The 14,588-nt window shown below is 39.6% G+C and overlaps 1 protein-coding gene across 2 annotated transcripts in view; it reads right to left on the bottom strand.

The window, feature by feature from the left end:
- Positions 1–1,104: 1,104 nt before the first annotated feature.
- Positions 1,105–14,588, bottom strand: part of LOC127413952 (homeobox protein Meis1-like) — a 79,707-nt gene continuing 66,223 nt past the window's right edge. Inside the window, exons 10-13 of one of the 2 annotated variants that reach the window (XM_051651534.1) lie at positions 10,323–10,385; positions 8,461–8,546; positions 7,884–7,977; positions 2,203–2,351 (exon numbers count right to left, since the gene is read on the bottom strand). In XM_051651534.1, the coding sequence (XP_051507494.1) occupies positions 7,919–7,977; positions 8,461–8,546; positions 10,323–10,385 (208 nt within the window). In that variant the 3' untranslated portion in view covers positions 2,203–2,351; positions 7,884–7,918. Of the gene's footprint in view, positions 2,352–7,883; positions 7,978–8,460; positions 8,547–10,322; positions 10,386–14,588 lie in introns of both variants that reach the window. The other variant, XM_051651533.1, reaches the window with a different exon arrangement.

Raw genomic sequence — 14,588 nt, 5'->3', positions numbered from 1 at the left:
GCACATTTGTTGCACACTAGCAAATGTGAGAAAGGAGAATATGCAGCCAGATGTCATCATTTCAACCTGTTTGCTTCTGGATTTGAGCACCTGCATTTACACGATATATGATACCATATGCTGCTCTCTTTCAAAGAAGTTGGACTCACCTTGTTGTGCATTTCACCAGCTCATGTTCAGAACATTTTTATGGGATAAGAAAGTTTGGCAACACTTTACACAACAGTGTTTGTGCAACATATTATATGTTATTATAATTAATTAAACAACCGTGCAATTACAAACAGCTGACAAAATATTTACATTAAGTACAGTTGTACTTAATTATTCAGCATTTACACTGTAATGTAAGGTGTTTCAGATAAAAAAAAAAAAATATATATATATATATATATATATATATATATATATATATATATATATATATAGATTGACATATATATAGATATATAGATTGACATAGATATAGATATATAATATATTAGTTCCCTAATGAAATAATTTTCACATGTTCTGTAATACAAAATTATTAGTATGCATGCATGGTATCTGCACTCTTTCACATTTTCTGTACTGATTGTTGAGGAAAATGTGTGTGTGTATATATATATATACATATATTATATATATATATATATATATATATATATATATAAGTATATATGTGTGTGTGTGCGTGTGAGAGATAAAAAATAATCGTATGATTTTCCTCCACAATATATACATACTGTATATACCATTGTCAATAGCAGCCATTCAAACAGCTTTCTGCACGTCTCTGCAGGCACAGATTCCATGAAGTCTTGCTCATTAGAATATGTAGGTTATATTAAACAGATATGAAGCAAGAAATATGAACAAGTGTTATTTAAAATCGAACCAATCCCATAATCCACAATATATGAAATGCAGCTCATGCTCCCCCTCTTTTTACACAAAATTTATTCATATACAATGTATACATAAACTCTCCAAAATTCAAACAAGTGATAGCAACATGTTAAACCAATACCCCCCCCCCCCCCCCCCAAAAAAAAAAGAAAAACCCGAAAGCACATGTACATCCCAAGTCCCATTTATAACTTAAATGCTGAAGTTTGATGGGTTGGCCTGACACACACACACACACACACACACACACACACACACACACACACACACACACACACATATGCTTTTGTTATTCACATTCAGCTTCTCATACATCCAAATAATTTTCATTGGTTCCAATGCTGATGCGTTAGACAGGGGGCAGTTCCATTTTGTAATACAAACTGGGAATGCAAAACAGAGACCTCCTGAAAGATGGGGGTTGTGGCTCAGACAGGTGGATATCATTCTGTGTCTTCTTTAAGGCCCTGATGGGTCAAAGGAAATTCACTCTCCCACAGGACAAAAATAAAAATAAAAAATAAAAATGGCCTGGCAAATCATGTATTCAATGAATTATGGATTTATTCACACACACATATGTACTGTTTATATATATATATATATATATATATATATATATATATATATATATATATATATATACACAATTTATTATTATTATTATTATTATTATTATTATTATTTTAATTTTTTTACGCAAAAAATTTATGGAAGGAGGCCAAAAAGTCTATGGAGATGGCACACACATAGTGTGGAAAGAAAAAAAAAGTTCACATCCTTTTTTAAAAAAACAAAACAAAAAACTATTAGAAACAACATAATATGCAGAACAATACGATAGCATTTACAATACTTTTTCCCAGTTCTTATGAAAGTCCAATGCAATTTTACAACAGTATACAGTATGTCCTCATCCCTCCCATCTAGAGGCTGATATAGTAATAAATTCAATCTTTCTTTCTATCTGTGTTTCTATGCAAAGGGCACATCTTTTTAAAGTGTCCCCTTGCATACAGAAATCGGCTTCTTTCTAGGTCTGAATGTATAGCCAAGAAATAAGCTCCTCAGTCTCTGTAACAAGTCAGTATGTAATGGGTGCTACGCAAGCCCCGGGCAAACCAATCGCAGTTCCTTGTCTTTCATCACAGTCTTTAAAGAATCCGTTTTAGTACATTACTGGGCATGGATGTCCATGAACTGTCCGCCCATGGAAGGGTCTCCTGGATTGAACATAGGGGGGCTAGAGGCTGACATGGGCATGGCAGGGTGAGGTGGTCCTCCGTGCATCAACATTGCTGGGTGGTGGCGGTGTCCAGGAATGTAGGAACGCATGGGAGGGCCGTGCCGCAACTGAGCAGGGTGGTGGGGCATCTGGGAGGCACTGTAGCCTGCTTGCCCCATAGCCATACCCACTGGGCAACTGTGTGACAGGTAATCCACTGGCATGCCTTGCAGTCCTGGGAAGGAAAAAACAGAAGAGCAAGATTATTAAAGCTGCATTTGGAACCGTCAGACATGACATTATCCATATTTTCCAATGTTTATGCATTTATCCATTAGGGAGGTCATCAAGCCAATAATTCCCTTTGCAAAGACAATTTGACTCCGCAATTACAGCCCCAGAAGGCATATGTGACTGAGTCATGTGGTTGTAAGAGAAGCTTTTGAGAGAGGACTGTCCTCTGTAATGAATGGGAAGAGAGTAGAAGAGGAATCCATGTAGTGGGAGAGTGTGCCTCTCTAGGGACTAACTCGCTGGCCTGAACACAACACTTTGCAGAGATCTGTACCCAGTGCACTATCCATCAAACCTGGAATTGGCCACAGTTGTGCCGGCCTAGTCAACCGGAAGGCTGCCCTTCACTAAGGTCAACCCAAAGGTCGATATGCAGCTGTTGTTCAGCTTAATTTGCTAATTTTATATTCATCTCAAAGAACAAGGCTGTGACATAATCTATATAATTGGCTCCCCACTGGATAAAAGCGACTTATCATGTGCCTATATTCACTGACTTTTATTTTCTGATAAGAGGGCGAGCATTGATGAATGTGCACTCTCTAAACTTTTAAAACACATTCTAGTATATGATCTAGTGGCCTAGAGAACCTTCAGATTAATACAAAAATAGCCCTATTTGGACATTACTAGTTTCCCCTGAGGATGTTAGGAAAAAGTGCAACCTAGTCACATAAAATTAACTTTATTATAACATTTTTTGCAAACTGACTTTAACGTGCCGCGTTCTACATTTCGCAGCAGTTTCCTGTTGAAGTTAACTCTAAAGGCGCTACAACATATGTGCATTTTATTCACTTTCACACTGCTGTGCTATGACATCTTAACACTTTTGCTATAATGCATAATTTGAAAAACAGCACCTTTTACAGACCAAACTACATTTACACACTTATTCCTACATGATTATCTTCCACGGCAGCTCACCTGATAAAGCGTTGGATTTTGGACTCAGAAGTCCATAGCATACCTGCCAACATTGGATTGTGAAAAATAGGGAGATTTTTAGTGAGCGGCAGTTCCAGGCACACTACAATGAAAATTAATAATACCAAGAAATTGACCATGTATTCAGATTGTCCCTGGCCATATCCTTCTGTATTAGCAATAAATGTTTTATGAGTTATTAATAATAAAAAAAATTGTAGCCTATATTCTTACTTTTATGCTGAGAATTAACTGTAATTATTTATTACAGTTATCCACAGTTTTAGTAATCTGAGGACTTTTCAGATGGTCCCTTACTACACCCTCCACAGTATAAGCCAGTTTCAGCACAATGTGTGGACTCTTCAGACAACCCCTTACCCACCTTATGAAAAATGTCCAACTTATGTCAATGTTAAATTTACGATCTGGAACGATTTTGCCATGAAGTCATCTGACCAGCTTACGGGACAAATCACATCCTGTATTGATTCGATACGGGACGCATCATTTCATATTTAAATACAGGACGATCCCATATTTTACGGGATGGGTGGCAACTTTACCAGAAGGTCTAATACATTCTCATGAGCAAAGTGTGGATGCGGAAAATCGTGAGTTTATCGGGAGAAATTGTAAATCAGGAGTACAGCGGGAGGAGGGGTGGAAAAAACTGGAGAAACCCGGTAAAATCGGACAGTTGGAGCCCAGCTAAGTGAGCTAATACAGTACATCAACAATGCAAGCTAACAAGACAAAACTGTCATAGAAGCATCACAAAATTATGTGGTGGCTTCAGAAAATGTGTTTTTCATGTTGCATTTGGTTTTTCCACAATTATTGGTTAAAATGAGGTGTTGGTTAAGGATGTCTGTTTTGTTCACCTCTCGCTTTTAGGACACTATTGGAGGATAGGATTTAGCCTAAAGTTTTAGGTTAAGGAGGTACTTTTAACTCATTAAAAGCTCCATCTAGTATTCACCTTAAAAACCTTGTCTGATTACGGCATCATTTCACGTGCTTTTGGGGCCCCTATTTGGACACTTCACTGGGAAACTGCAGCGAAATATATAACGAAGCACATGATTTCATTTTGCAAAAATGTTGCCATTGTCATGTAATGTTCATGAGATCTGGCTGAAAAAATTGTGTTTCACAAACTTACTTTGTCATTTTAATACTATCCGAATAAAACATGTCTGTGTTTTTTGATAAAAATTGTGGAGCAGACAGACCTCCAAATATAAATGTTTGTGATTGAGGGCTATTCTTTTTTCTTCAATGCTTTTCCTTTATTTTGATGTTCGTCGACTACAGTATGAAAGCTATATGTCTCGATGTGCTGCCAGGTGCAAATTCATTATGGATTTATTCCTTTTTTACCAACTTTTGGGCAAAATAACAGTTGGTCAGAACAGTGTCATCGGTTAAAACGAAAGTTAAATCAGTCAATAGGCGTGCTCAGAATGGCCACACTAGCAGAATCAGGTATGATCCTCACATAAATTCATTCCCTTTAATATATACATAATGTTATAATATCACATATTTAAGTCTTATTTGTTTCTGTTGGTTTCGTGGTGCACAAATCTAGAGTACATGATCTCTGCAACACCAACATCGAGACAATAGACTCTCCAATCTTTGTAAAAACTACAGAGATTCCAATCCTACCATATCATTACATGAAATCACAAATTACCCATGTTTATAATTGTAACTCAAATGTCATTTGGAAAATGAATCTTTCCAAATAGTGCCTATGAAGTTTAACACTAAACGGCACATAGGCGGAAATCAACTGCTAAATGTTCCAAGCACGAGCAAAGTCTTTTTGCCAGAGGAGACCACAACAATGACAAATGAGGTAAAATAAGACATGCCTTTATTCTACGTTCTCCCCCCTGTTATCTCACTTTAAACACAATGAGCAAAGGTCTGTGGCTCGCTCTGAAAGTCCCTCTGAGAAACACTGCCATTGTGCTCAAATTAAAGGCAAAAGGTGAAAATTTACAAAGGCCGTCACTTGAGAGGCCTCACCTAGGTGCCTGCACGTGCCACAAGCAGAAAGGCCACTAACCCTGTTACAGCAGCAATAAAAAGCAACAAATCAACCTCAAGTTAATAAAAAAAAGACCTCTTTTGTGATACCCTAGTTATAGGTCTTAGGTTGTACCCCTCGAATTGGCATATAGAATGGTTTGTGTTTTGCACTCACATGTGAAGCAGTAATCTGTATGCCCTTGCAATTATTCGCCGCTGAAGGCCTGACCTGAGCTTTTGAGGGGTCGTCAGCTGTATTTGATTTCAATTCTTGAACACGTTGTTGGTGAATATCGTTAGGAAGGAAAACATCCACTCTATCAGAAAAGCAATGCTCGGTTGTGAAAAGGGCACACGTTGCAAATGCGGTTTTTCACTTAATAAGTCAATCAATACATTGAGTTCCTTGCCTGTCTATTTTCAGAGGTGCCATGGGACCAAATCAACAAGGGATGTTTGACACAGACAGTACAGGAGCTAAATCCCCAAAGGCCCCTTTTTCCCCTTAAAAGTAAAAGTTCAGAGCAGAAAAATGGGTACTTTGACCCTGCAAAAGGTTAACATACTTATGCTTAATGATTGGAAAGAATGAAAATTCAGACAAAGGAGTCTCCAGCAGAGCTTCCAGCTCACCAAAGCATACCAGAGGCGTTCAAGTATGGGCAGAGGGGGCAACATTTTTGTCCATATGCCCATAATTAATGCTTTATGTGTTCGCTTTTGTCTTGAAATTAAAATGAAAAAAATTTGGCCACCCTTGGCTAATTTTGTTGAAAAAACACAAAGAACGGTGCAGGGGGAAATGGCCATAAAACAGTTGTTCCCTCACTTATCAAAGGCTTGCCTTCTTCTGCTTGGGTAGCTAGGCTTTATCCACGCTGACAGGTGTATTGTTTCTGAGAGCTATAAGCTCTATAATCGTCATGGGCAGAAAGCATAACGCTTTGCTAAGTAGGTTTAATTGTCTTCGGTTTTAAGTAATGTTGCAGTTTGACTGCTCGAAATACCTTAATTTCAGGTCTTGGGACTTCCCAGTCAAATAACTGCATAATCTCGCCTTGAGGAAAATTCCTCAACTAATGAAAATTGCTTATAAAATATAATGAAGTCTTGGTCTCTTAATCAAATAAGATAACTTTTTTGTAATAACCTATTAATTTAATTGGTCGTGAAGTATAAAACACATCACTTACGTTTAACTGACCTAGAAACTAAAGTAACAATATTTAAATTAGATAAGCTAGGAAATTTCAGTGATGAAGCCATACAGACCAGGCGTTCTTCACCATGGCGACATATTTCTGTCACACTCTGCCTCCTTTTTTCTCCTCATTTCACCCTCTCGCTCGCTCTCATTTTCCCCTCAACCCATCTCATCTAAGATTCCACACGCGGCCCAATTACAGAATTCGGCAAGCAAATTGAGGCTGTTTAAAGCAGGTTTCTCTCTCCTGTCTTCTGGGAACTACGGCAGCTGCTGTAAGCAGCCATTTGGACACAGGGAAACACTTGTGTGTGTTTAGATACGCACACAAAGACGGCATGCAGGGACGTGATGCTTTAAAGCGCAGAGGTTGTTTTATCAGCCCGTGTCTCTTGGATAAAGACAGTTAAGTAGAGAGTATCTTTGGCAACAGAAGCATTTTGTGCATGGCTGCCTTAATGATCTCTATTTTTGTATATCGAATAAGTCAAATCCATTTGTCACACCGCTTGTGATGGCATATTTAATTTGGATATAGTCAATTAGGCTGGACTAAGCTGTGTACCCTGCTGTGTACACCTCAGTTTTGCACTCCTTCATCTACCCTGCCTTTGCCATTAGTAATCCTATTAGTAAAGACAGATGAGAAAACAGTGGACCAAGTCTCAGGGTCGATAGAAGCTGCTCCACCTAAAACATTCCATACAATGCTGACATAATTTCCAAATGTGTTCGGCTGCGGGGTGAGAGAGCGATTCTTTGTGCGTTGCCTCGCAGGTTGGTGTATAAATGTAATGTAACTCATGCATCAACTGTAGGGAGACAGATTTATGACACTTTGGGGACATGCACTTTTCTCTCCTTGCACTGCTGCAGAATGCTTACATTTTGCCAATCAGTCTGTTGCTATGGTAACGCACTCCTCCCCTTCTCCGACCAAAACCCCAATCTCAATCCCCCCACCCTCCATTCGCCTCTTTCCCCGTACAGCTATCCCTCCTCCCTCTCTCTCTCTTTCGCCCACACTCATTTTCCCCTTCTATATCACTCTATACACTGTTTAATAAAATAGCCAAAAATGTGCAGAAGAAAGAAAGAACACACACACACAAGCACACAAACTCCTGATCCAAGCTTATCACCCATGAGAAGAACCTTTACATGAGAGAAAATATTAGTATAGGGAAGCAGGAAGAAAAAAATTAAATTTCTCTCCCATTTTGTAAAATTAAATCAAATGAATTACCGAAAAACATGTCACAAATTAGGAATGGTTGGTGACCCTGCTTTTGTACTTACTTCCCCCATTGCTTTGCGATTGGTTAACTAGTAGGTTACATGTAGTGCCACTGTCCCTCCATGCCCATATTCATGCCCATCCCACTCATAGGCCCTAGAAGGAGAGAAAAAATCGAAGAAGAAGAAGCCGAAAGATGAGAAAATGAACAGACCACAACTTAAGGGACAGAAGGTCAATAAACAAAAGCACAATCCCCCATTTATTAAAAGAGAAGAGAGGAAAACCATACAGTTCAAATAAGACAACGCAAGTAAATTATGCATTCAAAGGCTAAAGGTTGGAAGGAAGCCTGGCTTTAAACAAATCCTGTGGCTTAACTGGTGAGGTGGGAGGGGGGTGAGTGGTTAGTGACAGTGACTAGTTGCACATGGTGGAAGAGGCTTAGATACAGAGAGGAGAGCGAATTCTGGGAAAATGGTTTTGGAAGAGAAGCATGAGGGGACAAAGCTGTGTAATGCACTGGAGCACACCTGTGCCAGGCATGGGTCTTGGAGTCAGACTGAGAAGGATGTAGTGAAGGGGGCTTGTGGGAAGGTGGGAGATGTCAGAGATGAAGAAGACATGCCAGGGTCTTACCAGGTGGTCTGATTCCCATGTGCTGCTGGCCATCCATCACAAAGCCTCCCATGGGCTGACCATCTGGGTTGTAGGGAGCTCCTTGACTTACTGCAGGAGGGCACGGTAAGGGAATGTGGGGGAAATGAACAGTGGTCAATTAGTGCTTTTAATTAAGTTTCAGTCGCAGGAGAAACATCATCTGTTAACGAACACGCAGACCGAAGCATTTCACCCAGTTTCTTAGGATTTCATGAGAGCTAGCACACTTGACAGAACATGCCTAATGAAGCTTAAGTACTGGAAACAAAGAACTAACCCTAGAGATATTGGATACATTTTTAGTAGGGCTGTCAATCTATTAAAACTTTTAACTGAATTATTTATATGATATGGTGATTAATTAATACAATCATAATTAATCGCATAGATCAAAATTTGCTGAAAAAGGCTCCCAAATAAAGACAGTTCAATATATAATAGTCAAAATATATATATATATATATATATATATATATATATATATATATATATATATATATATATATATATATATAACAATTCAGATAATTCAAAGACATTAAATTATTGTGGCAGATGAGTAAAGCATTGATTAGACAACACAAAAAGTGGCCACAGCAATCCATTTAGCAACTGAGTTCCTCAATCTTTCCAAGGTAGAATAATGGGATGTTCTCACAGGGCACATTTCTGTGTTTCGCGTGCAATGTTTCTGTTGGTCTACATCCTCATGCCCCAAATGGAAACTTTTAAAAGATCTCACTGTGGTTATGTTGCATTTCACTCAATTTCAGCGTCTCTGGACATACAATGCATTTTTAGGACTTGTGCCAAGTTAAATGTAGTTTAAAACTTTGAAAAATGTATACCATGACCCCTACATTCGGAGTGCAGCTGTCTTTGAAAAGCTGTCGATTTTTTTTCTGTACAGTTGGAGCTGTGCTAACTGTGACTCACAAAAACACTGAGATGGTACCAACTTCAAGCTTGAATGCCTCCAATGGTAGGAAAATGACTTTTATGGAATTTACGTACAGTCAAGAGGCATGATTAATTGCATTATTTTTTTTAACTCATTATTTTTTATATAATTATTAATGCAATAGATCGACAGCCTTACTTTTTAGATAACAAATCTTAATTCAACATTAGCAGTACTGACTAAACTGTCCAATAAATAAATGAAAGGAAGCAGTAATTATTTTCCCACATGAGCTAATTAAGATATACTTATCATGAGTTTACGCTGCTTTTAAAAAAAAAAAAAAAAAAAGTGTGTGTGTGTGTGTGTGTGTGTGAGTTGAGGGGGTTATTTGTTCAAAAACAACAGCTCAACCCCAATGAATGCCTTTGAACTTTACTGAGTCCCTAATGCAACCCTGCTCCCTGAACCCTATTACAGGTAATAAACTTTACAGCAATCCACAACAAGCCATGCACCAGGGACACTACTCACTAACAGGATGAACTGAGAGGAAGCTGGTAGGCAAAACTACTAGGAAAAAATACATATTAATATCTTCTTTTTTGCTTGGACGAATAACTCTCCACTTAGCTTTGGAGTAAATTTGGAGGATAAAGAGCTAGTCTAAGAGCAGTAAAATAGTTGATGTCTCAGTTGTAGTTAGTTTCAATAGTTTAATCCATCATATGTGTTTGCTTGCTTCCCTCCATCATTGGTTTATATAGCGCCCAAGTCAGCATGATTAGTGCTTTGGGTTAATTGGATGGATTTTAGTGGTCAATCATTGTTGACATCCAGGCTGGGCTAAGTACAGTATTTACCGGCAGGTGGGCCTCCGGGTGCATGGCTTGCAGGGGGCTTGCGCCTGCGTGACTTGTATACAGAAACTATGGGGGACTTGCCTGCTCTGTTGGACTGGTCGATCATGGGCTGCACTATTCTCCTTCTTGCATTAATGAACCTGTAAGAGACAAGAAGAAACAACGCATGGTCAGGTTTAGGAACACACGAAGAAAAAAGCAAGCGGTTGCATGTTTTGGTGATTTGTCCTGTAAGCACAGTCACGTCCAAGCCTGCTGTTGTCCAGGCCAACCCAGATAACTAATCGGAGGAGTAATTGAGGGATTTTTTCTCTAATCCTCTAGTTATCTAATGGGTGTGTCAGCGAGAACATTTTCCATAACAGAAATGCTCACAAAGCTTATGACTTGTACAAACTTGCGCTGGCTCAACATATCGTCAACTTAGTGTGGTGCACAGAAGCACTTTTAAGAAAGTGGTGTGTTTCTCTTTCTGTGCACATTCAATAGACTTTCCTTTTCATCTACTTTATTTCAAATAGTTGAACTGATCAAAACTCTTATGCCTGATGTAAAACAGTTTCTATGCACCACATGAATTAGTTAGTTTAGGAAATGTTTGCTAACAGAAAAAGTGTTGCATTGTCAAAAGAACACAAATGCAAGCCATGTTTTCTTTTTCCTTGTGTCTCCCTAGAGGAAGAAGAATACAACTGAGGATTCAATGAGGTGCTTTTTCCCCCCCTCCATAAGGAACAGGCTAGTGTCACATGCACTGCATTTCTGCATATTACACATAAAATTAGCGACAAAAACATATCTGGCCTCTGTAGCTTCTGACCCCCAGCGTCCCCTCACCATACATTGGACCGCTCTGGCCTTGTTGTGCATTAATCCCCTCTAGTGACCCCGTGACCCCGGTCATCTCCAGGAGACCAAGCTCAGGGGTTCCAACTTGATTTATGTCCTCCTGCTGTTACCACAGTTGGACACTTCCATTTCATCCTTTGAGGGGGGAATTAGTAGACTTTTAAGGAAACAATAGCCTTGCTATTCTTTTCAGGCTGAGAAAAGCAAAAGAGGAGAGCTTGGGGTGGAGGAAGAGAAAAAGGGAGAAATAAAGAGAAAGAGCAGAACTAACAGACAAAGAGATGTTCACATAGCCATCTGGTAGGCTTCTTGCTTCTTAATCATAAAACGGATAGTTTTGACTCGACGTTCTGGGATGAGCCACATTGGAAGTCATTGCACAATGCTGATAAATGCACACTTGTAACCACATATTCTATATTATTGTGGCGAGTTGCTTGGCAACCACAAACAGCCTATAGTTAGGCCACATCCACACTAATACGTTTTAGTTCGAAAACGCATTGATTTCGCTACGTTTATCCACAGTAGAACATCAGTTTCCTCCAGCGGAAACAGAGACTTTCGAAAATACTCTCCATTACCGCAAACATTGGAAAACAATGATGCTAGGAAACTTAAAACAGTTTTCAAATTTAAACATATTAGCGTGGCTGTGGCCTTAGACTTGTGAACTGTATTACTTTGGCAGAAAATTTTTTATTCAAATAATTAGCATTAAATTTAAACTATTTATTGAACTTTTTAAGATATTGCTGTTTCCATAATTTGGAAAATCTTAAAGTCATGTGTTACAGAGATTTTAACACTTATACTCATGCCCATGTTGTTCAAAACAACAATAGAATACAAGAATACAACTTTCCCATATAGTTATCGCTGATATTACTCTACGACATCACCAAAAAAAAAAAAAAAAAAAAAAAGAGCAGGGAGGAATGTACTGACATGGCAGTGCACCATCAAATGAGGGAATGTCTGGCGTTTTATCACCAGCAGGGCTGCAGATCAGGGAGAGTCTCAGACTAGGCGTTCCTTTTACTGCCTTCATCTCAAGCTGGGGTCAAAGGGGGGCGGGCCACTGTTGTCTATCTGCTGACCTCTGCCTTTTGGATTTTCCTCCCTCACTCAGTCTAACGTCTCTCTATCGGTCTGCCTTTTTCTACTCGTTTCTTTTCTTTTCTTTTTTTTTTTTTTTAAATTGTGGAAATGGCTGTTCTTTGTTTTTTTTTTAGTTGTTTTTTTTAGGTATCTTAAGCTTCCTCTCTCGGTACTCACTATATCTAAGGCCAGATGCGCCAAAGGCTGGAACAAAGGACAAGTGCTACACAATACCAGGCAGGAGGATGGAGGGGGGCAAGTGAGGGAGGGGGTGTAGGAGTGCGAGGAAAAAGAGAAAGAATGGTCATGCTCTATTCTGTGATCCAGGCGGACGCCCTGGCGCTGACGGTTAAGAAGGCAATCAAAAGGAGCAGGGAGCCATACTGGCCCAGCTAAAGCTGCTGCCACCATTAGGAGTAAAAGTTCACCTTTGCGTGACCTCTCCACGCTATAGGACTGCGCTTATGGCCTGTTCGGTTTCTACTTGCCATAGGCACACAATGAAGCCGACTATGCAGGCCCACTTGGGACAATGGGGGGCTATTTTAAAGCAAAACGCCACTAGTGGCACCTCCGAAGTAGAATAGAAAGAGGAGGGTGAAAAATACAGAACTTTACTAAAAGAGAAGCGAAGAAAGATCAAATTGGGAGCGTTTATGAGCCAAATGAACCTTGATAAAGGGTCAGAGTTTGGTTCTTCTCAATCCTTTACTATGTGTGTGTGTGAGTGTGAGTGTGTGTGTGTGTGTGTGTGTGTGTGTGTGTGTGTGTGTGATTCATAATGTGTCGGAGCTCCATTGCACATTCTCATCTTCACTGACAGTCGATGTGATCTCTGCCTGGTCTACCAGGGCGTCCGCTAATATCCCACTCTCATTACAAATGCACAGGTGTAGCACGGATGGCATGTGAAATGGCCAATTAAAAGCAAGAAATTGTCTTTTTCATCAGCTGCATTTGTTTCGTTACCAGTTATGGAATAATTGAATAAACCTTGTTGGATAGATCCGGATTGGAGATACAAAAGGTTTGTTTTCAGTAAGTCTATCTAAATGCATATGAAGTACACCATTTTTCTAAGAAATGCCCTCTTCGTTTGCTCATTCACTCGATCATCTCTCTCCCTCTCAGATATAAACTGCGTGAGGGGGCGCGTGCATGACTACGGAGGACCAAATTCACTCATGAAATCACATTTCAACACACTCAGCTACATTTACATGTATATTAAAAACCCACAAACAGGCATATCGGTGATACTGACGGAGTAGAGTGATCTGGATGAATCAGATCTGCATCTGTGGCTCTACAGGAATCTAACCCCCAAAATTGCATTGAAACAAAATAAATCAGAGATATTATGAGGTATAATTAGTTAAAATAAAGCTGAAGTGCTTTATGAAGTAGGCGCTAATACCCATTGTGCTAGCTTAGCTTGCTAACTGATATATTTAAACCAGCTAATCTTCAAGTAAGACCCCTCGGGTGAAACCAACTTAATTATCTATGTCTGCTCCATAGATCCATTTATTTAAGTAATTAGTAATTCACATGTTGGCACGCCTTAAGGGGAGATTTAAAAAATACGAGCACCTTATTTCGGCCTCAAAGTCATAAAAGTCCACCTCAGCTCCTCCCCACATGGAGTCAATCTGGGGTCAGTCGCTATGGCCTGCCTGTGTTTAAATAAACTAGTCCAGCTGTTTTCTGCACAAATTCCATTTACAATCCTGCCTCCTCCCCGATCCGCCCGCTCTCACTCGTCACACACACACACACACACACACACACACACATTAACACACTCCTTTTAATCAGTGCACAGCTCTATACTTCAGGCATGGAGAGGTTGCTTTAACCTGTTCCATTGGTGGAGACAGGTGAGGGGGACTGCATAAAGGACCAACTCACTGACACCCACTTGCATCTCTAACCTCATACAATTCCATTCAGTTCCATCACACCCCTTTCCCTCTCCATTCTGCTGCCTTTCTCACCTCTCCTCTTCTTCTTAATAGCATTGGCATTACCCTCAGTGCTGCTTCTTTGAACGCATAGATGGAATCCTATAAGAAGCACTCATTCTTTTGGGTCTGAGGGAAACAGGGGCCACATACACAGTGCAGTCAAATTCGGTAGTCCACTTCTGAGAGCTCAATCCTGTTCTATACACACAAAGTATGTTTACATACACTTTAAAAGTTACATTTTAGTCAGCCTTAAACAATAATTCATCTTTAGTCTGACTGAAATTGTACCAGTTGGATTTTTGTCGAAGTCAGACTAACAGACCTAGATAATGCGATTGTAGCTCCACTTTGTCCAGCATGTATTCACGTTAGCCAGACCACAATTGGCCTCAGTGTTGTGCACATGCTCAGAAAGACAGAGGT

This window comes from Myxocyprinus asiaticus, chromosome 23 (assembly GCF_019703515.2).
Source record: "Myxocyprinus asiaticus isolate MX2 ecotype Aquarium Trade chromosome 23, UBuf_Myxa_2, whole genome shotgun sequence".
NCBI classification, from domain to species: Eukaryota; Metazoa; Chordata; class Actinopteri; order Cypriniformes; family Catostomidae; genus Myxocyprinus; species Myxocyprinus asiaticus.
Note: the sequence above shows the minus strand (reverse complement) of the source record. Positions and strands in the feature narration are given on the sequence as shown.